Raw genomic sequence first — 22,212 nt, 5'->3', positions numbered from 1 at the left:
CGAGATCCTTGCTATTAGCGGGGAATCCGGGGATAGCTTCGGCGGATCGGCGTTTCGGACGAGAATACCCCGCACTCTGTCGTTGCTTTGACTCTGTCCTCGTACATCATCTGCTTCTTCTTATCCGGCTCTCATCTCGGTAGTACATCTCCGCTTCCACATCCCAACATCTCACAGCTGTTCACCATGACGACATATCACATCCAGCCTGTCAATAATCGAGTTCAGGGTCGTCTAGCCCTCGTAACGGGCGCAAGGTATTACCCCTCCCTCTCCATGCAGTCATGTGTGTGTAGCCCTTCCCCAGCTAACATCCACACATTGGAGGTATTGGCTCCGCATGTGCTAGGGCCCTGGCTGCCGAGGGCTGCGACGTAGCTTTGCACTATTCTTCGAGTCAAGTAAGTGTCTCGGCTCGACCGATATCCCTGGTTCGAGACCCGGGCTGACAAGCCACCCCCGACATGCAGGAGAAGGCCCAGACTCTGGCCTCTGAACTTCAGGCTTCGTTTCCAGAGCAGCGATTCTTCTGTGTTGCTGCAGACCTGTCTAACCGTGATGCTACGAGAGCGCTAGTTCCCAATGTGTTGAACCATGGTGAAGTGGCTGGAAGACATTCTGCGGTGTCCATCCTTGTTGCCAATGCTGGCGTCGGAAAACGTATCCGCGATATCCAGAATATCGAGGAGGATAACTGGGACGAAGTCATGGAGGTAAACGCTCGGAGCCAGTTTGTGGTCACCAAGGCTTGTCTCCCAGGTATGCGCTCCCAAGGCTGGGGTCGCGTTATCCTTGTTGGAAGCATTGCTAGTCGAGGAGGTGGTATCAATGGATGCCACTATGCAGCTACCAAGGGAGCTCTCAGGTGAGCTTTTTTTTTCAGAAGTTATATTGCAGCATGCTAAACATCAATACAGCTCGATGGGCTTGAATCTCGCCACGGTACTTGCTCCAGAGGGAGTGACCGTCAACATCGTAAGATAACTCACTCTCCTCAACCCTGGCAGTCTGCTAAGCCTCCAACTACAGGTTCTTCCCGCCTTGATTGGATCCACGGGCATGATACCAACTCCCAAGTCACAGTACGGATTCTCTCATCAACAAACAGAATTTTACTGACTTGAGGTGCAGGACATGGGAGAAAAACGCTGATCTTGAGGCGCTGAGAGAGGAGGATCCAGGGTTGGCCATCGCAGCTAGTATCCCCGTACACCGTCTAGGAGTGCCAGAAGAGGTCGCAAACGTCGTTACAATGTAAGAATTCCAGCCAACCCCTAAACTCCACTGCTGACACGAAACAAGGATGGCAAAGACGGGATATATGACGGGACAGGAGATTTTGCTGGCTGGAGGACTGAGGTAGGCATCAAGTGTCAAGACACTGAAGGGACACTTGCTAGCTTTATTCCGTCAATATTCTATGCATATTATACCTGCCACTACTCTTACAAAGCTGTCTATGATGCTTTGCTTTACCACATCGTGTGGACGAACTGTGAAGCCCGACATGCCTCTGCCCCTCTGGTCCCCAGCTCAGATCAGATCTAACATGGCAAATCAGTCAGTCTCAATCCCCCGAAAAAAACGGGGTCTATCCAAACCACCTTGCATGCCATATTTACATATTTGGCATGACCTAAATCTTTCAAGAAGACGTAGACGCCCTGGTGGAGGCTTAGAGATGGTTTTTTCGCAGATAGGTTAGCACCGCGGACGTGAGAACAAGGCAAGTCTCTTACAACCGGGAGCCCAACACCACATGAACTCTTCCAGGCCTAGTATCTCATGGGGTTCCGCAGAGAGATTCGGTCAGGGCGGGCTTCAGACTCCTTTAAAAAAAAAAAAAAAACTGACATGCGCAGTAAGATGAGGCTTGATCCAAGTCTCAGACACAGCGACATAGAATCCTTTATCCTGAATCTGAGGTTCTTATTACGTCCCAAGGATCTCCTAGGCCCATAGCCTCCCACAAGAGGCTTCGGGATTTACTGCTGCCGAGAAAACCCATGTGCCCAGCGTCATTCCCCGCGCATCTCATTTGCCGGCTTGGCTCTCGATCCAGCTGCGCTGAAATGCCGGCTCCTTCCAAAGCAGCCATTGAGGGGCTTGGTGCTCACCGGCTTGGTGCTGCAGGGCTGAATTCACCTCACTCCGCCGTTTTCATGGCGCCCTAGCTCAGGTCTAGACCAGCCCTATTTGGCACCAGCACCGCGGGATGGATTGCGCCTCGACAAAAGGCGGAGGCTTGTGACCCAAAATGCACACAAGTCCCTTAAAACATGTCCCTTTCTGTGCTAGATATTCCTGTAGGCAGCGGCTTTTTCCATCAATGTGCTCGACCCTGGGCTCGGAGGCGCCCTGCTTGGCCAATGGTGGTGGCCCAGGGATGAGCGGCTTGAGATGGCTTCACTCCGTCTCTCAGCTAGGCTGTCGATAGTATTCCCCATGCGGCGTCGACACGTCAGCTGCATGTTGCTGAAAAAAAACATAAGTTTAAGCTTACAATAGCCTGTCAAGTTTAAAATGTGCGACTTCTCCCCTGTCAATCCCACCCAGACAGTCCTTGCCAGATATCCGCCCTACGCTGTCAACCACCCGGATGATGTATCTCGTGGCATTTGTGGCATGGCTAGCATGGATATTTCCTGTCCAGGCAACTGCGCCAAATGTTGGTTGGCGAGCCGCTATCATCGCCAGCCAGATCCTCGCCATTCCCGAATTCCTCAATCAGCACGAGAGGGTCCTCGACGTCCGCGTTCCCGTCACCTTCCATCGTGTAGCATCAAAGGCGGATTCGTTTACGTTAGACCTCTATACGTCTCCATATTCTCCAGCAAATGAGACCAGCTACAATCGCACATCGGTTTACACCGAAGTTGTCCAAGCCACGAGCGCAAACCCAGAGTTTGAACAGACCTTTCGATTCAGCATCTCCACAACCGGCTGGGAAGACTTGCTCATTCTGGTCAACGTCGACGATGGAAGTGATGGTCGGTATTCAGTTGAGACGGGCGGAGCCATCCTCTTCTACAACCGGGAACAAGAGTGGTGGTCAGGACGCAATATCTCGGAACACGCTTATCACATCAACAACGAGATCGTGGAGGAAAGAAAGGCCATCGTCCCGATGGGCATCGACAACGTTACGGTAGCTGAAAAAAAGCCTACACCGGGAGTTTATGTCCCAGTCGACCACATGGAGCCGAAAGAAAAGAACGAGACGACTCCCTCCATACCTTCAACTACTCCATCTCCAGTAGTTGTCCCGTCGACGGTGCCTCCAAACCCTGTAATTAGTACCAGCCCAGGAGCCGACCATACCTCTATGCCCGAGAAGCCTTCCGTCCCTGTCCAAGAGTCGATCCATCAGTCGCAGTCATTCCCACCCTCTAAATGCGAGCCTATCACCGAGACGGTATATCACACAGTTACTGTGTACGCGGAGGACTCTCCATCCTTCTCCTGTTCATGTGACTCAAAGCATGACAAGAAATCTCTCAATGCCCGAGACGACATTGTACCCGCCTACGTCAAGGCCAAATTCACTTTCACAGACCGATGGGGCCGGACAATGCCACTGCGCCACCTGGTAATCATAGCATATGCGGATCTCTTCGAGCAACCCGAAGGATACAGAGTCGGACCTTGGTCTTCCATAGCCTTTACAGATGTCAACGGTGAAGCGACCTTTACCTTTAGCATCGGAAAAAACCACAAGATCGTTGCCAATACTCTCTATGTGATCCTCCAGGGCGAGCATTACACCATCGGAACCCGCCGAGATGAAACTGAGGACTTTGTACAGAGCGAGATCCGCAAGAGTCTGGCAAAACAACAGTGGACTTTCCTAGCAGGAGAAACCATCGAAGTCACAGTCAACTTTGAGGACACCGAGTACAATCGGGCCCTTTGGGTAGCTGACGCCTACGAATACCTCTCCTCCTATGTCAAGGAAGAGATCGCCAACAGAGACGGTGAACTGACACAAGTCCAAATTTGGTATCCAGCGCCTTCTTCCGGTGCCTTCTTTTCGGATGCCACAGCAGATCCGGTTTATATCAGTATTCCTGATAGCCAGTCCGAGATCCCAGCGACTATGGGACATGAGTACGGGCACTTTATCCATTACTTGGCACGAATGAAAGCAACCCTCTTTGCTGGGGGAGTGCACAACTTTTGTAATCTTAACGACTTGACGACGACATCGATCTCGGAGGGCTATGCCAGCGCACTTGGTCTCATGGCCCTGTATGGCACACCTCTAGTCGACGGCAAATACTTTCAATACGCCTATCGATGGCATGACGGTCTAGGAAATGTTGTGGTAACGGGTCCCGATCTCGAAAACTACTCCTGCGACAAAAGAAAGATGAGTTATGATGAGGGACGTATAGCAGCGGCTCTTATCGATCTCGTCGACCCTCGAATAGACGAGTATCCGACAGAGGACAGCGACATTGGACACATTGCACCTGATTTCAACCCAGAGCTGCACAACTTTCGTCTCACCCCCCGCCTCGTTTTCTGGCGTGCGATGGCTACGAATCCCCATAGCATTGCTCAGTATTGGTATGTTAGACCTTAGCACCTCGAGCGCCCTAACTAATGATTTAAAGGTACGACTTACAATGGACACTCACAGAAGAAAAAAGGAAGCAAGTTTGGTCTGTCTTTGAATACAACTGGGCCGATTTTCCTGTTAATGGGGAAACAACAGCCTGGACATAGAGTGTGTTTGATGTGTACATATAAAGGAGCCTTGTTTTGAAGTTTACAGCAGAATATTCCCTAGCTATCTTGATAGAGCAGTAATTGATTATGTCGCTACTGTTGTATTTACATCAAAAGGATCGTGTTATGCCGACAAGAGTCTCTTGATCGACAGTCTTCTCATCCAGATTGCTTTGCAACTGAGGCTAAGAATCCTTCAAGGCTCCATACTATAGTTGGTGGCAGCTAGCACACAATGTAGTCGTATAGTAACATTTATTTAATTCATTAGATGAAAGTTAACTTCTTTATGTTAACTCCATATTCATTCCCACTTGGCCTTGTACTTCTGGACAAACTCCTTCCACGTGGTGGGCTTGTCGTCCAACAGGTCAGCGCTCTCCTTGAGGTCCGCCTTGTTGTAGTAGCCGGGGTCCTCCAGCAGCAGCATGTTCTCCAGCATCTCCTGGGCGACGTGAGGGGAGAGGAAGGACTTGAAGGCATCTGAAGGAATCTGGTTAAAGGTAGCGGGCTTGCCAATAACCTCGGAGAACTCGGAGATGATGCGAGAGGGAGTGTAGTAGTCGGTAGCAGCGTAGATTCGCTTGTTGAGGGTGTCAGGGAAGTGCTTGATAGCAGCCTTGACAAACTTGCCTGTGGATTGTTAAATGGGATTCTTTACTCTTCGTGCCATGTTCAACTCACCATTGTCGTCACCAGCATTGAACAGAGGCACCTGAGCCTTGTCGCCCGAGACCGGGAGAGACCAGGCGTAGCCACCCTCTTCATTCTTGCGGATCATAGTAAACAGGTTTGACATGAAGAATCCAGGGAGGACGAAAGTGGCGGGGACGTTAATCTGTCGAATGTACTCCTCAATCTCGGCCTTGCCCTCGAAATGCTTGATGTGGGTGAGGCGACCTCCGCTAATCTTGTTTGTGTCGAGAAGAGATGAAAAGATGAGGTGCTTAACACCGGCAGCCTTGCAAGCATCGGCGACAACCTTGCCCTGGGCAACTTCTCCGTTGCCCTTCTCAGTCTCCCAGTAGTTTGTCACGAGGAAAACAGTGTGGGCGCCCTCGACGGCGGGGGCAGCTTGCTCCAGAGTGTTCATGTCGGCCTGAACGATGAGTTAGAATTATGTAAATTGAATAAAATGCAATTGATCACTCACAGAGACAACCTCAACACCCTTGGAGGCGAGGTCCTTTGCAGCTGGCTTGGAAACATCACGGGTGATGCCACGAATCTTGAACTCCTTGGAGAGAGCGGGGTCGTTGAGGATGGCTCGAACAACAGAACCACCCTGGTTGCCAGTGGCGCCAAAAACAGTGAGAATCTTGGACATGATTGCGGTTGAAAGGATGTGGAATAGATGCGATTGAAGATGCTGAAGCTGGTATTTGATGATGCTAGATAAAACGGCTACTCAAGGAGCCAGCGATCCTTTTTTTTATACCTCCATCAGGCTCCATGACACGGTGGTGATGATTGCACCGGCGCCCTCGGTTGGTGCGTAGCGCGCCGTATGCCTACAGGCCTGATTACAGGGCCTTACCAATCTGAACCTTGACTGCGTCTGCCACCTTCAACTCACTGTACTTCGGCGCGTCGGGGAATGCCAAGGCCGGGCAAGATTCAGCCTTAACGGGATGGGTCGAATCAGAGGCGGCCGACGGGGGGGGGTAGCGCGAAGCTATTCGGGCGGTGGATGCATGACAAAGCCTGAGTCGATGAGCGAGCATGCAGGGTTGGATCGCTAACCGATTAGTCAGGGCCTCCTCAAACAATGGGTCTTCGGGGGAAGACGAAATGCCGAAATGCCATGTTTACGTATGGATCGTATGGGTTTTGGAATGTGCATGATGCGAAAGTTGGGGAGGCGATGGACGAAGATGAAGAAACGATGCGACGAAATTGAATGCCTGATGAGGCCGCCATCCCCTCCCTGCATTCATCTCGCAAAATCACGTGAATTTTGAAGCTCGCTCACGTGACCACACCCCAGCTGCGAACCTCAGCATCGCAACTTTTCCACGCGTGGCTTGACGCGCCCCAGGTACCTCGCAGCGCACTCAACAAAATGGCCAAATCTCCCATCGACGATGAAAGCTCGGATGATCATGTCGACGGCGATGAGAGACCGAGCGACCAGGAGTTGAGCGAAAATGACTCTGATGATGACAACTCTGATGACAACTCTGATGATGGCAGCTCCGATGACTCGGATGGCGGTGGCCTACTCGACACAATGGCCGCCGAGGGCAGTGAGGACGAGTCCAGCGAGGAGTCCTCTGACGAAGACGAGCTAGATCGAGGCGTTCCGAGCTCGACAAAAGCCCATTTCCCGCAATTCTGTCGCCTACCAATCGAACTGCGCCAACGCATCTGGGAACTGTTCTGTCCAGAGCTACGCGCGCGACACCGTGTTCTCGACTTCAGCATCTCGTATGGAACCGCTAGGCATCCAGATGCGGCCAGCGCATTCGTCTGGACTGTGCGCGATGGCATCGCGCTTGACGATCAAACCAGGACCCTCCGAACCGTCCTTGCAGTCCACCACGAATCACGCGCCATGGCCACCAACGCCTTTCCCCATTCTCTCAGCATGGATGCCGGAGCAGGAGATGCAGTTGTCCGTTTCAACCGGGATTCCGATGTCGTCTTGATAAACGGCCTTCGCAGCCCAGAAGGCAATCACGTCTTCCACCTCCCAGAGTTTGGCAGTGAAATCAAAAATCTCGCCCTCGGTGGTTGGAGTTCCCTTGAACAGATAGATGGAACAGCCGTCTCCAACTTTTTGGTCAAATTCGACCAGCTAGAGTCATTCTTTGTGTGCCTATCGTTTGCAAATTGTCGGAAATCCAGAATGGCTTGGTGCACTTCCGACCTCATCAATCGCTACCACACTCAAACTTTTGAGCGAGAGGCCGGCTTTGGAGAGAACCTACAGTGGTTGTACTGCTGGCCTGATCTGCGCAACCATGCCGATTTCGCCAAGTTCCAGATGCAACGAGATGAAGATTTGGACAACCTGCCCGAGCCCTTGGACGGCCTCTTGCTTCGAAAAGGCGTCAAGGCATGGCCCATGGTTGTCTTTGAATTTGAGCGTGGCCTACGACGGTTTGAGATGCTGCAAACCCTTGGTCTCAACCCCGATGACAGCGACAGTGAGGGTTCGGACGAACAGTCGGAAGACGAAGACGGCGGTGATGAATCCGGGACCGACCTGGATGAGTATGAAAGCGACGGCATCGATGACAACGAGATTGTGGAAACCTATGAAGATTCGGACGAAGAAGGAATTTCCTTAGACGAAGGATCTCCTGGACCTTCTCGTGTCGATCTGGACGCAGCATCGGATGACGGCTCAGGAGCACACTTCTCCAGCCCAGAACCTGACCCTGAAGAACCCGAAACTGCGCCGGTACCCAGAGGACGCAAGCGACGGGTGGTGTCGGATTCTGATGACGAGTCAGATGACGATGTGCAGCCAGCTAAGCGAGCGAGAACTGATCGCATCGACGAATCCGAAGACGATGAGGATGAGGAGCCTGTGCAATCCCAAGGAAGGGGCCAGCGTTCGGCTCGTGCTGTGGTATCTGATGACGATGATGACGAAGATGACGAAGACGAGGAGGATGGAGGCGCCCCCAAGCAAGAACCAGTTGAAAATGCCGACGAAAGCGACGCATCGAGTGACGGCGAGGATGAGGAGAATGAGGAAAGCGAAGACGAGTCAGAGGATGAGGACGAGGACGAGGAAGACGCGCCGCCAGCACGCATGTCTCTAGCCGAGCGACTACGTCTGCACCGACAGGAGAACCCCATCGACGAAGAGAATTCAGAAGATGAAGACGACAGAAGCAGCCGGACTGCTGGTTTGGATAGCGAGGACGAAGAGGATGACGATGAAGATGATAGGGAGAGGAACCCCTTCATGTTCGGCATGGCAGATGAGTCGGACGGAGAGGGCGAAGGGGGCTACGACGAGGACGACTATTGACACGCATTTCAATTACGTACATTGCCAGACATGACCAAAACTACCTAATCATGGCTTGTTCTCTAGACAGATTCTATTTAATCACGGCCTTTTAATGCACCTGGAAACCTCAGACCCAGCGATAGACCTATAGACACTTTCCACTTGCCAGCAACGTGACATACTGCTCGATCCTCTTCTGTCTCGTTTCAGGGCGCTTGGCCGTCTCCAGGCGTTGCAGGAAAGAGTACCTTTGGGATCGATTGATGGTCTTGAAGAACTCGCCAGCTGCCTTGTCGTCGTCAAGAGCCGCCTGGAAGTCCTTGGGCACCTCAGCGTTGCTGGATGAAGAGTACGCCCGTTCCCATCTCCCGTCGGCTTGAGCCGCGTCGATCTCGGCTTGACCCGAAGGTCGCATCTTTCCTGATTCTATGAGAGGCGCAACCTTGTTGACGTTGCGCTTCGACCAGAGACTCCCCTTGCGACGCGGTGTGAATCGCTGAATAAAGTGCTGCGCGTCAAGGGCCTTTCTCTGGCCATCGATCCATCCGAAGCATAAGGCGACGTCGAGTGCCTCATCGTAGGTAACAGAAGAAACGCCAGAATCCTTCTTGGCCAGTCTAAGCCATAGCCCAGAGTTGATGTTGTGATTCTCATCAAGCCAACTCTCCCACGCGTTCACGTCGTCAAAGAGGCGGCTTTCCTGATCGGGCACACGCGTCGCGGGAGTGGTTGCGCGAATCCGAGTTAGCCTTTTCGCGGTGGATCTCGTTTGCCTTGACATGGCTCCGTTTTTGCAAGGTTCTCAGGCTGGGGAAATGTAGAAATGGTTCGATCGAGCTGCAGTATGCAAGTGGTGAAGCATGAGGCTGACATCTTGATGAATCTGGACGCTAAATGCGATGCGCTAGGGTGAAACAAATTTTTGTGACACAGTGCTTGCATGCTAGGTAATTTCTGCATTAAGAACACCCGAACGTAATTATTCGCAAGAGATAATCCTTGATTCAAGATCAACACAGGTTCAAATGCAGCGTGTCAAGGAAAACTGGCGAGATCTTGGCAAGGTACAGGGTAGCTGCGAGACCTCGGAGAGAACAGCGAAACCCCTCACGTGATGGCAAAAGCAACGCATGCCCGATGAACCGTGAGAGGTGGATAATATCTGTGGCGGGGGGAGCCAGTGACAAACCCTCGATTACCTACTCTTGCGTTTCCGACATCTTGGGGAGTCCTAGGACACCATGCCAGTAGCTAAAAGACCATGTCTCCAGTGTAAAGGTGAGGTGGCCTGGTGGACGTGAAGCTATGGATGGCTTGCGCTGACGGACCTCGCAGAGAAGCATGTCAAGTGTACGTATCACCATTTGGACCTTGGTCTTCACGTTTGTTTCTTTGAGACTGACCGAGCATATCAAACTTAGGTGACGAAGCAAAGCCAAGATGTAATCGGTGTCAAGCAAAGAATCTCCCTTGCGCCCGTCCTGCCAAAAAGACGGTTTTCCGGAATGCGTCGATGGCACCGTTCAACACGAACCAGACTTGGGTGAGCGGGGAGATTAAAGAGTGTGAGTTTACATAATTTGTTGATGCCACTCACTAAGAAATCGACTCTGACTATCACAGTCTGCGTCAACTCACGAGGGGATCAACTCGATGGCCATCCCGGGTCAGCCTCAACAGCAGGGACGGATGTGATGGAAACGACCTCTGGGCCGAGAGAACCGGGATTCAATGAGCTACCTTCTCTGAAAAGCAGCCATTCTTTCCCCATGTCTCATTCTAACCGCTCTATCGATTCACAACACCAAGCTGGTGGCTCCCCTAGCTACCAAACACCACCCTCTTGGCAGCCTGGAACCGGACGCTCACCCCCCGACTTGACCAGCGTTTCAAGCGGATATCTCTCAAACCCCGACCACCCTTCGCCTTCCTATGGTCAGTCTCAGAACAGAAATGACATTAATGCGATTTCACCACACTCTCAGCCATTTCATGCGCCGGGAGAATCAACCACATTCCCGCTCAAGGATCCCCAAGAAGCGTGCCTATTACGCTACTTTGTGGAAGAGCTGTCACACTGGGTGCGCTTCTAGCATTGAAATTACATGGAAGACTTTTCTAAACGGCACTAGTTCGACCTCTGTGATGAGAGACGGCATTTTCAGTTGGTGGTGCCGATCCGAGCACGCCAACACCCTTTCTTGCTCCACGCGATATTTGCACTCGCAGCTCGGCATTTGACTCGGTTACCGAAATACAGGACAGCACGGGGCATTTTGTATCAAGGGCAACTTCTTCCAAAGCTAACAACTCATGATGCGGTCGAGTACACGCTCAAGTGCATACCGGCACTGCGAGACTTTCACGCCATCCAAGACGACGATCGTCTCGAATGCATCCTAGCGACGGCGGTGATCCTGCGCCAGCTAGAGGAAATTGACGACGAAGAGGAAGAGGCACGGAGCGATAGCCAAGTTGACGAGAACGAGGGTCCGCGCTCGAAAGAGCAGGTAAACTTTCTGGCAATCATCGACGCGGTCCTTAGAAGCCCGCCATCACAGACACTCTTCGGACGACGGTCGTTAATTCAGGCCGCGTACTGGATGGCTGTACGCCAGGAACTGTATCACTCATTCACCAAACGACACCCACCAAAGATGATTCTAGACCCAGCATATGGTCGAGGGGCGTCCAGAGCGAACAAGATCGTACTACACACGGCCCAAGTGGCCAAGTGGCGTTGGGCTGACGGATCCGAGCAAGAATGGCGTGAGTCGACGATATTCACCTTGAAAAGAGCTTAGCTGACAGATAGTTTAGTGCGGCTTCAGAAACAGGGCGAGGTGCTTGAGGAAGAGGCGCTGCAAGAGTACCAGCCTTATTTCGTGCGTCCAGCTGACAGGTCCAACGGGGAGATATTTCCGACAATCTGGTACGCTTCCGCACTCGAGGTCACGAGCATGCAGCTGTGTATAATTGCCAAGATGGTTCTCATGGCCGAGAACCCGTTCCTCGGGTGAGTTATTCGGCATTTTGTATAGAATAGGAGCTGACGTCACAAAGAGGCCACTCGACCTCACGCGCACGATGGAGGGAGATTGAGAACGAGGTGCGCCAGATGATCCTGGACCTGTGCGGCATCAGTCTGTGCCATCCGGCGTGCCCACCGGCGCTCGTCCACGCGGCGTTCGGCATGGAGCTGTACGGTGACTTCTTCACGGACCACTACGAGCGTCGAGCCCTACGGGGCGTCGTGGAGAAGTTTCGAGATGCACGTGCCTGGCCGGTGAAGAAGCTGTCCAACATGTTTCAGTGAGTTTGACAGTTGATTGAGTCAAACTGCTGAAGAAGAGGCGGGTTGAGACAACCATGTGCCGTCCGGCCGGCAGACAGACGGGCAGTGGATTACTATTCAGTCTAGGCTAGCGGGAAGACGAGTCCCTTTGGGCTCTTGGTAACATCGGACAGGCCAGAAATGGCATTTCCATTTCCCCATTCTAGACTTGTCAAAAACAAGAGGCCCACGTAGTGCCTGTCGTTCAAGAGCGGGCCGACACCTTTCGGCATATGTGAACCCGGTTGTGATGACTGTTAAAAAAGAACCCAACCTTGCTGCATTGGGGATCTCTTGCCTACATCTCGGCCCTACTTCTCACCTGCCATGCTGCGTCATTTCAAACCGCAGTAGACCCTTGTGTGCCTGACGCGGGCTGGGAGGGACCCGACCCCGGCTCTCAATGCCGATCATCCCCCACAACGCAATCTCCTGACAGCTCACAAAGGGACTCGTCAACTTGTCAGAACCTCTCGTGAACACACCGAGGTTCGGTTCGAGCTGAGAAGAGGTGGTCAAGGCGAACGGCATCTAGGTTTAGCGGGGAAAAAAAGAGGTCTGACGGTCGAAACATCTCGCCATTGTGACGAAACAAGAGAGAAACAAGCCCATTGATTCACCATTGAGAAGAGACAGAAGGCAAATGTAGCACAGGCCGCGTGCTTACCCGAAGCCATAGGGTGCAGCTTGGACCGTTTTAAACGCCTCGCTCACATCAGCCAAAGCTTCCTTCTATCAGAGACAGGCACAAGGCACAGGGTCAAAGCCGCCATCAGAGTTTTGCGCCAAAGAGTGATCTAGCGACTTGGCACGCTCGATAGAGATCGGGTCGGCGAGCAACGACGAGACCATGACGACAGCATTCTGTTGATCAGCGCTGCGGTCTACCAGTTCGCCGACCGGTGCTTGGCCCTCATTTGGAAGGCGCATTGACAGAGGAAAAAAAATAAAAGATCTAGGCCTCCAAGGCCCATCTCGTTTGGCACATTGAGATCGTCTCGGGTGCAAGATATTGTCCTCGTGCTAGTCAACAAGGTCGATTGGATTGGATTCGGGCCTGACCATGTGCCCCCAAAAACGCCTCACAAGCCCCCGGCATCGCTCCCAACAGGTTCCGTCCACGTTGGATGGGCTAGGGCTGAGCAACAAGCAAGCAAAGGCCAAGCCTTCGCTCGGTACCATTGTCTCGAGAGGACGCCTCGTGGTCTACGGAAGAGGACAAACGTGCTCTCTTTGTCAAGTCACAATCCATTTCGCGGCATCCTCGGGCCAGCGGTAGCTTGGGGTGTGTGTGTGTGTGAATGAACAGTGGGCCAGAGCATCAGTCTAATCCATCACCAACAAATTGAAAGAGATCGACTCTTTCACGTCTTCGTTTATCGCGGCGCGCGTGGGGGAAACGCCGGCTTCAATGCAACCCCAAAGAGATTGGCGACGACCTCTCATATTTTCCTTTCTTCTTTTCAGTGTGACACCGACAGAAGGGATGAGATTAATTGAGCGATCCCCAAGAACCGAAGGGGGGACGGGGGACAGCGGGAAAAAAAAATAATTCTCCGTTTGCTGGGGATGGTGGACCTTGCCAGTCAAGACCCATGTCCATGTGGAATCTCACTGCCGCAAGCAAGCTTTCACGGCAGCACCAGCACCAGGAACCAACGGTGGACAGAGGCACTTGGTTGGATGTGGTGATCATCACAGTGGAGCCCATGTCCATCCCAGCCCGCCTCTTGCAGGAAGACGCCTCCTCTGGCTGGCTGGCTGGGGCCTGGCCTCGTGCTCTACGCTGTGTAAGGGAGGGTGATGCCACCACAGGCAGGCAGGACTGCAAGGGAGGGTAGCAAACACGCACGCGAAGTAGGCTGGGCTTGAGTCAACAGAAACCCTCTAGACACATCAAGATCCTGTCTGTCGCGTGGAGAAAAACTGACTTTTGTGTTTGTGACAGCTCGAGACACTCTCAACGGGCGTTCGAAGAAGGAGGGGGAAGGAAAAGAAGGCGGTTTCGAAAGCGCCCAAAGAGAGACAGCTAACAAACTCTGTCCAAGTTCTCTCTGTGAATTGTTCTCGCGTGTTGCGGTAATACAAACTCATTGACCTTTTCTCGCGACGTCCCGTGTCTCGGCCGTATTCACCAAATGGCCTGCATCTGTCGTCCTTCATCACAACGGTCAAGAGCAATCACCCGGCGCCACGGAGCAGTCATTATTCGTCATGGAGGCGCCTGAACCCAAGGCCAAGGCCCAGCAAAAGAAACAAAAACAAGAGAGACACACAGGAAAACGCTGCGCCTGTAGAAAGAGGCTGGCTCTACGTGGCTTGACAGAGTTTGGCTGGGCACACACAATCTCCTCCTCCCCCATAAGCAAGGGCTCTTTTTTCCTGGTCTTCAGGGCAACCGGGGAGGCGCTGATCCCTCACAGCTTGTGAAAGGCACCCGTGGTTGGCCGTGGGCGCCGCTGATCCTTGCCCTGTTGTCTCAGCCACTTTCCCCTGCCGCCCTTGGGCTCTGGGAGAATGAGCAAGAAGCAAATACGGCTCTCCCGAGCTATTGCGACGATCTACATTTGCGTAGGGGGTGTACTAGACAAAAAAACGGCTTATCCTTGCACAACTGCTTGGCCCTTTCAGTAAGGGGTGGGCTCTCTTGCTGCACGATCCCCGTCTGAGCGTTCGATGCTTGCCAACTTGATGATGGGGAGCTGGGGCCTTCTTCCGATATCTCAATGTGTGGTGGCCCGTCCCCCCTCCAAGCAGCTCTCTCTCCCGGACTGGCGGGTTGACATATCGGAAGACAAGGGTAAGAGGCCAGGGCTAGAGGCAGCCCTACTTCGCAAGAGGCCAGGATCATCACGATCGGGAGCCAGATTCACTCGAAGCTAGCGTGCTTCCTCCCGAGCTGGAGGCTAGGGCAGGGGTTGAGAGTTGTTTGCTCTTCTTCCCTCTCTCTCAGACACTCGTCGTCCAATACATAATAACTCGTCATCTCCGCTTCCCTGTGCATTTTGTTGGAGGAGACCACACATTCCTTTCAAAACCACGTTCATTAACTCGTTCCCATTCCCCCTCTTCGACTTCCATCCCGTCCCACGTTTTTACTCTCTCCACATCAAGCAACAGGAGAAAGCAGCAAGCAGCAACAATGGCCGAGTCGGGGACCCCAAAGCCCGAGCCGCGGCTCGATGCCCTGGGCATCTTCTGGATCGTCTTTGCCCTCGCCTGGACGTTTATACTCGCGGGCGGAATGTACTTTCTCTGGCGCCGTCGCGATATGCCTATGCTCAGGATCCGAGGCCTCCCTCTGTCGTTTGCTGCCATCATCCTCCTGCACCTATACTGGGGCGCCGTCCAGACGGGCTACGTCTACTTCCCGCTCTGGACCCCCGAGGGCGAGTTCTGGATCATGAGCACCTACTTTCCCTTTGGTGTCGCCCTCTTCCACGCCTCCAACAGCCGTTTCCTCCATGTCGCCAAGCAGCAAAAGGAGCTGTTTGCCATGGACGAAAAGTCACCTTCCAAGACCAACCGATCTCGTCCCGGTTCTCTCATTGCTCGATTCAAGTCTCTTGATTATAACAAAAAGATCTATATCACCATCGGCGCAGGCATGGCTGTTCAGGTACGACCCATACGATAGACATCTCAACGATCTTCAACTGACTCTTCTCAGCTCATCCTCACCGTCACCATGTTTCTTATCTCTCGGAAATTCCACCCTTCGTTCGGTATCCCCGGCACCGAGCTCCATCCCGGCTCGGAAGAGTACCGCAAGTCTCAGATGGGCAAGGGCTGGGAATGGTAGGCCTCAATGTCCCGCCGAGATTGATCCCGACTAACATGTCGACAGGTGGCCCTCGGTCTTTTGGCAGTTCTTCTGGGCATGGATCGTCGCCCCTTACATCCTCTGGCAGGCTCGCGGTGTCAACGATACGCAGGGATGGAGGACGCAGACCATTGCTTGCTGCCTCGCCAGGTCAGTATCCCTTGCGATGACATACTTGGACTCCACTGACCGAGACACAGCCTTCACGCTACACCTATGTGGCTCATCGCCTTGTATGTTCCCGCCATGGCTCCCGTCAACAAGTACTGGATTCCTCCTCAATGGTAAGCAACCTCTCCCTACCTACACTTTGTTCGAGAACATGCAAAGCTCACTGCGCCTAGGCTCGCCATCTCCATCATGATGGTCGAGATCTTCACCGTCTTCCTCCCCTGCGTCGAGGTCATCCGACACCAGACTCTGCGACAAGAGACCCTCGACTCCATCGCTCAATGGCAGCTCAACAAGAAGGCTGCTAGCAAGGGTGCCAGGTCTGTCGCCACTGGATCAACAACAGTCGCTGTGTCTGCTTTTACAGCTTGGTCCAAGGACGGCTCCGTCAAGAGCAGCGGCTCTGGCGAGAGTATCTTGACCATGGAGGCTCTTGAGTATGTCCTTGAGCGCAACCCCGAGCCTCTTCAGCAATTCTCGGCCCTTCGCGACTTTTCTGGTGAAAACATTGCCTTCTTGAGAGCCGTCGCCGAGTGGAAGGCATCACTACCAGCGGCTGTCCGCGACCCCGAGAAGATCAAGGACGCCTCAGTACAGGAACTTGTCCGCGAACGATTCAACAGCGCCCTCCGCATCTACACCAACTTTGTCAGCTCCCGCGACGCCGAGTTCCAGGTCAACCTATCCTCGCAAGACCTAAGAAAACTCGAGGCCGTCTTTGAGAGCTCAGCACGCATTCTCTACGGCGACAAGCGCAACATTGACCCCGCGACACCCTTCGACTCATTCGCCATGACAACAAAGGTCAAGTCCTCATCAGCATCTTCACACGGCTCCGAGACCGGTATCATGACCGAGTCCATTAACCACGACATCGAGCACATCGGTGACAAGGCCCTCTACTGGGGCGACATCCCCGAGGGCTTTGACGCGGGCGTATTCGACGACGCCGAGGGAAGCATCAAGTACCTGGTCCTGACCAACACATGGCCAAAGTTTGTCAAGGATCGACGATGCTCGATCGACTCTAACGATACCCTCGAGGCTGGTAATGGAATCCCCACAGCCCGTTAATTAAAGGGCCTGGGTTATTTTTACGAGTATGGGAGTTTACGGTGAATGACTTTTGGCGGGGTTTCTTCTGGGAGGGATTTTGATGCTTCAATTATTCTTAATGAAAACGCGACTGAATACCAGTCTTTCTTCCTCTTCACACTTTGATCTTATGACCCTGTGTCTCAATGTGACGTGATGTGAGCCTCCAACGTGACGTGATGTTCTGCTACCCCCTTGGCACGGCGGCCCGTTGCCGAAACTACCAAAGCCACAAACGGCTTTTACGGAGCACCTGTTCCTCTTTAATCATGGCTCGATGAACCTGACGATCTAGACTCTCCCGTGGCTGACTGAAGGTTTTTTGCACAATCGTGGCACTGGGCTCCCTTCTCCCCGGGTCTCACCTGTCGAGGCTCAAATGAGAGGCGCGTGCAGAAAAAACAAAGCAAAGTCCGTGATGCAAACACCCACGCGAAGCAATCAAGCGGCCTGAGCGAAATTGTCCGTGTTGGGAGAGGCTTGCATTGACTGCAAGGGGCCCCTGGGTTCGCATCCTTCATTCCCAATGCTGAGATGCTGCTCTAACCCACTGTTTCCTGCGGCTTCATCTCCACTGAGACCAGGTCATCGGAGCTGAAATGCTCAAGCTAAGCAAGCATCTGGCGATCCACATGGTCAAGGACCTCAGAGCTCTCCCGATCTCTGATAACTGACTGCGTGTCACAAACAGCCTCCCTCCCCACCTCGTGAAGCCATCTTCCCACGCGATACTGGAACTAGCTCAACGGCCCTTCCGACTGTCAAAGGGGTCTGGACCTGTTCTGCACGCGAGGAGAAAACGACGCAGTGGCTTGATTCTTCAGCTCTGCCACTCAGCACGTGGAAGCCAAAACGAGAGACCTGCATCATCGCGTTGCAACGCCGTCTCTGTTGATCACGCTTATCACAGTTTCACGATCCCGACAAGACCGAAAAACTACTGCAAGTCTAAATAATGCGCTCACGTTTCATGACGTGTCCTGCTCGTCATTAACCCATTCTCTTTGACACCTCCCGACAGACTGGTCCACTGGATGCATCTGATTCTGTCAGAAAAGGGCTCGACCGTTGTCATGGCTCTGTAAGCGATGGGGCTCTTTTCTCGTTTCTTTTTTCAGCAGTCTACAGGGCACTAAAAACACCACCAACAAAAAATTCTCCAACGCCGCATCGTGAGATGGTGTGATGTGGCTTTGATTCCCCTTCTCGCAATGACGGCCCAGTTGCCCGAGGCCGCGTCGTCACAAGCCTGCTCTTTTAATTAATCCAATCTGAAAGGGCAAGGCCGAGGGATCTCGAGATCGATGTAACTGTGTGGCTTGACGGGGTGCTCCCGGCGTAGTATTCGCTAGCGGCTAGTTTCCGTGTGGGAGCTAGCAAAAGGCGAGATCCAAGCGCAGTCGAGGCGCAGTTTTTGCTGATCAAGATGTTGTTCCGAGTGGACAAATCATGTCTGGTGATCATGGCGACCACCTTCGAATGGATAGTGGTGGTATAGCAGCGCAACCCTTACACCCATCTTCATGCTGTGGTATGGACTGTCGTGTGGGTTGTTCAGCTGCTGGGACATGGCCCAGTGCTCACAGGCTTGGCTGTCACTTGGGGGCGGGTCAGAAAGGGGTCATGTGGGAGTTCTTTTCAGCGTAGACAACCGATATCGTATGAAGAATGGCGTAAATTTATTGCAATACTGTTAAACAGAATGTGTCGGAACAGTTGTCGCAAATTCGAAATGCGGGTTTTGATTGAAACACATATAGGCACTAATATTTGGCCCCATTGCATCAACCACTGATCCCCGAGTAGCTCAGTTGGAAGAGCGTTCGGCTGTAACTGCCTTACCTCGATACCGAAAGGTCACCTGTTCGAACCAGGTCTCGGGGACTCAACTTTCATTTTTGCATTCGCCTTATTTTTTGATCCTTCACAGGTGCGATATTTTCTCATCACCTTACCTATCATCGACTTGTTCATTTTTCTTCTTCTTTTATGCTGGATTGTAGCCTTGAGTTTGTCTCATTGAAAACTACTTTGAACTCCCTGGCTGCCGAACAATCCCAATATCTGTCGTGAACCAACTGCTTGCATGATTGTGTCTGCATAAGCGCTTGTTAGAGATGACATAGCTTCTCTGATCTTTAGTCCTGTATATGACGGAGACGTCATCGAAAAATAAGAAGAACAGCTTCTCTGAAGTGGCAAAAGGCCAATCTAGTCTCTGTTTCTTAGATCTCGAAAACTCCCACTGGGCCTCATCCCTTGCTCGGTGTCGAGCATCTGATAGTCTCGCCGACATTACTGTGAACTTGAAGGATAACTAAAAGAGACATCCATACTAATCCCCCCAAATATGGTATACTTGAGACTCCTGCCGACGGAACCAAAACTCCAACCATCCTTTCATCGGAAAGCATTCCCACTGTACTCCCTGAAAGCGATGAGTGTGCTCAGTGGCATGTGTCACCTCTACCTCGCTGACTTGAAGTCGATAACCTCGCTTTGGAGGACTATGCTGGAAGTTGGCAAGGCAAATCCACCTTGGAAACGCACAGGTTTTTGAACAGTCGATTCCAACTCGGCATTGCCCAAGTGCTCGTTGGCTCCCATTGGCATATGTCAAAAGAATACCCCGGCAGAACCCCGTGTCTGGATCACGGAAGATCTCGGCTCTGACAACACCTGAGAGAGGTGCCGAGGAGAAAAAGGGTCTTCTAAAGGGGGGAAGGGAAGAAACGGGGGTATTAGGTGTAAACCCCACTTGGTCCTTGCTGTTGGATGCCACGCCCAGAAACGATATTGGCGAAAATTCAGGGACATCGTATACCAAGCCAAGGCCATAGGCTGTGGCTCTGGAAAGGACCGTGGTTTCTCCTCTCTGATATGACCCAATAGTAACGTCACCGCAGAGCGTGGTTCGTATCTGCTATTGTTAGAAAGCCGACGTCAAGATAAATCAAGGAGAACTGTACCAGATAGCATGCGCCCTGACGCGGAGTACCAGTATTGGACCACTCATTCTGGATCCCAAAGGCCTCGACACAGTCTTTGGAAGGCAAGGGAACATAAACCCAAACAACATTGTGCTGTCTCTCTTGAGAGAGCTTGTAGAAAGTAGCCTCGGCGGTCGGCTCCAAAGATGAATGCGCATGAATCGCCCAGGTCTCAGAACCGAGGAAGAAGGTAATGCCTGTGCAGTCTCGGGGGTCGATGGTCCGCAGTTGACGAAACCAAGACTGTTTTGATAGTTGGGACGAGCTGTAAAGAACACAGTCGACTGGTCTTTGTGGGCATGGCTTATCCCAGATATGGAGTAGATTGACTCCCGGAAGGGGAATAAGACTACATAGTCCAAACTGGCAGTGTTAGAAAACACAAGAAGCCGAGGGACACATATAAAGTGAGACACACCTTGAAATTAACAGTCGTATTCCTCAGAGAGTGCTCAGTCTCGACGATATAGGCAAAGGAATCAGAGCGAGAGTTCGAGGGCGAGGGAGCCTCGAGCAATCTCTCGATGCTACTGATTCCACACGAGTCTACCTTGATGCGGATAACTGCATTCGGGTTGGAAGAATGCGAGCCACGAGTTAGTATCGGTGAGAAGCCCCGTTCCCATGTATCGATCTCAGCGATATCATATGAAGTGAGTGCTTGCTTCTCCGTATTCCAGGTCGTAGATGCGCGGTCGACGAGTTCCACCACAGAAGCATAGCGCCAGAAAACAGCAGATTCTGAAAGGCGCTGAATCATTTCCGCAATCTCAAGAGGGAGAGAACGAAGTCTCTGCAAGTCGCACAGGTCAGCGGCGAGATGCATCGCCTTCTTGATATCCAGGCAAGGACGGAGTCCCAGAGATGGACCGGCATGCCAGGGCTCTCTCCACGTAGCGAAACAGGCCAGCCTCTCTAGCTTATCCGTAGCTGTGCACTTTTGCATGAAAACGTTGAAGCACTCGGTGTGGAGTGTCGCCACGTCGGGGGCTTCATTGCAAGCATCACAAAAAGGCTGACGACATAGTCGTAGGCTGTGAAATGTCTGGCCAAGGGGGCAATGTAGTGGGAGTCTGAAGAGGCCGTAGACCCTCGGCTGACCTGTAGCAGGACATTCAACTATTGAGCGGTGAGTAAAATGCTTAGAGGGGATCATCCCGGTAGTGGTGAGATGCACGTACGGCAGAGAAAAGGCTCCCCGACCAAGAGGTAGAAACCACACGCATCGCAGTGCGTGCGGACAGACAAATGGACTTCGTCCCGCTGGCCCTTGCGAGAGGAAGGGCTTATCACCAACGCCATGGGCGCAACATTCGATCATTGTATTTCGGGGTAGATGAAAGGTGAGTGAGTCGGTCTGCCGAGGACGAGGGTACGAATATGTAACGTGAGGCCGAGAGTCGCGTGATGGTCAGGATCCAGTTGTTTACATAACCCGGGGCTTGGCTATCAGCACATAGGAAACCCAAACATACGGGAACTTGATATTTATTGTCTCCAATATGAAATTTGAACCCTCGTTGCTTTCTTTCGGCAACGTATAGCACTTGAGGAGGGTGTTGTCCTTGACGTGGTTGGTGGCTTGACCAAGGCCAAGTTGCTGGCCTGGAGGAACGGAGGCTGGACAGACACTCGTCAGGGACTCGTCGCCAATATGAATACGAAATTATAAGAAGCTTAGGACACTGAAGAAGAAATGGAAACTGGTATTTGGCTGTTCCGGGCTGTTTAACTGATACGCTGAAGTGGGAGATGGCCCGCGAGATCCAGGGGTCTTGTAACTCCTGTTCCCGAGTTAGAACCTCAAGAACATGCTGAAAAGAGATGGAACATACTTCCAAGGCTGATATTATTCACCTCCGCCGCCGCCGCCGCCTCCACCCCCATCACCACCTCCTCCATCTCCGCAACCGCTGTCTCCTCCATACCAACCTCCTCCCCCTCCACCACCACCGCCTCCTCCTCCTCCGTCTCCATATCTTGATCTTCTCCTGTTCCTTTTGTGGCTGCCACTGCCAAACCACACAGCATCATACCACCAACTCCATCCATCACGCTTAGTCCGTCGAGTTTTGTGGAGCCTATGTCGCTTGAAGCTCGA

General features: G+C 52.6%; 6 protein-coding genes and 1 pseudogene across 7 annotated transcripts, besides 1 other annotated feature; 5 read left to right on the top strand and 2 right to left on the bottom strand.

The window, feature by feature from the left end:
* Positions 1 to 186: 186 nt before the first annotated feature.
* NCS57_01083000 (uncharacterized protein) lies at positions 187 to 1,363 on the top strand (the record flags this gene model as incomplete). The annotated part of the gene is made up of 7 exons (XM_053060561.1): positions 187 to 288; positions 350 to 401; positions 454 to 865; positions 918 to 975; positions 1,030 to 1,082; positions 1,132 to 1,254; positions 1,303 to 1,363. The coding sequence occupies 7 exons, from the start codon at positions 187 to 189 to the stop codon at positions 1,361 to 1,363; spliced, it is 861 nt and encodes a 286-aa protein (XP_052910955.1).
* A 1,160-nt stretch (positions 1,364 to 2,523) lies between these two features.
* On the top strand, positions 2,524 to 4,728 carry NCS57_01082900 (uncharacterized protein; the record flags this gene model as incomplete). The annotated part of the gene is made up of 3 exons (XM_053060560.1): positions 2,524 to 2,604; positions 2,654 to 4,569; positions 4,617 to 4,728. The coding sequence occupies 3 exons, from the start codon at positions 2,524 to 2,526 to the stop codon at positions 4,726 to 4,728; spliced, it is 2,109 nt and encodes a 702-aa protein (XP_052910954.1).
* Positions 4,729 to 5,035: 307 nt separating this feature from the next.
* Positions 5,036 to 6,058, bottom strand: NCS57_01082800 (NmrA domain-containing protein; the record flags this gene model as incomplete). The annotated part of the gene is made up of 3 exons (XM_053060559.1): positions 5,036 to 5,364; positions 5,416 to 5,830; positions 5,885 to 6,058. The coding sequence occupies 3 exons, from the start codon at positions 6,056 to 6,058 to the stop codon at positions 5,036 to 5,038; spliced, it is 918 nt and encodes a 305-aa protein (XP_052910953.1).
* A 735-nt stretch (positions 6,059 to 6,793) lies between these two features.
* On the top strand, positions 6,794 to 8,716 carry NCS57_01082700 (2EXR domain-containing protein; the record flags this gene model as incomplete). Its single annotated transcript, XM_053060558.1, has 1 exon — positions 6,794 to 8,716. The coding sequence occupies one exon, from the start codon at positions 6,794 to 6,796 to the stop codon at positions 8,714 to 8,716; it is 1,923 nt and encodes a 640-aa protein (XP_052910952.1).
* A 127-nt stretch (positions 8,717 to 8,843) lies between these two features.
* NCS57_01082600 (uncharacterized protein) lies at positions 8,844 to 9,479 on the bottom strand (the record flags this gene model as incomplete). Its single annotated transcript, XM_053060557.1, has 1 exon — positions 8,844 to 9,479. The coding sequence occupies one exon, from the start codon at positions 9,477 to 9,479 to the stop codon at positions 8,844 to 8,846; it is 636 nt and encodes a 211-aa protein (XP_052910951.1).
* Positions 9,480 to 9,939: 460 nt separating this feature from the next.
* On the top strand, positions 9,940 to 12,014 carry NCS57_01082500 (uncharacterized protein; the record flags this gene model as incomplete). Its single annotated transcript, XM_053060556.1, has 7 exons — positions 9,940 to 9,976; positions 10,034 to 10,048; positions 10,120 to 10,263; positions 10,322 to 10,779; positions 10,831 to 11,467; positions 11,519 to 11,714; positions 11,762 to 12,014. 7 exons carry the CDS (start codon positions 9,940 to 9,942, stop codon positions 12,012 to 12,014), a joined length of 1,740 nt encoding a protein of 579 aa, XP_052910950.1.
* Positions 12,015 to 15,153: 3,139 nt separating this feature from the next.
* Positions 15,154 to 17,100, top strand: NCS57_01082400 (annotated as a pseudogene). The gene is made up of 5 exons: positions 15,154 to 15,651; positions 15,703 to 15,830; positions 15,880 to 16,005; positions 16,056 to 16,139; positions 16,200 to 17,100.
* Positions 15,154 to 17,100: a sequence feature.
* Positions 17,101 to 22,212: the final 5,112 nt, after the last annotated feature.

The sequence above is a fragment of the Fusarium keratoplasticum genome, chromosome 8 (genome assembly GCF_025433545.1).
Source record: "Fusarium keratoplasticum isolate Fu6.1 chromosome 8, whole genome shotgun sequence".
Classification (NCBI taxonomy): Eukaryota; Fungi; Ascomycota; class Sordariomycetes; order Hypocreales; family Nectriaceae; genus Fusarium; species Fusarium keratoplasticum.
Note: the sequence above shows the minus strand (reverse complement) of the source record. Positions and strands in the feature narration are given on the sequence as shown.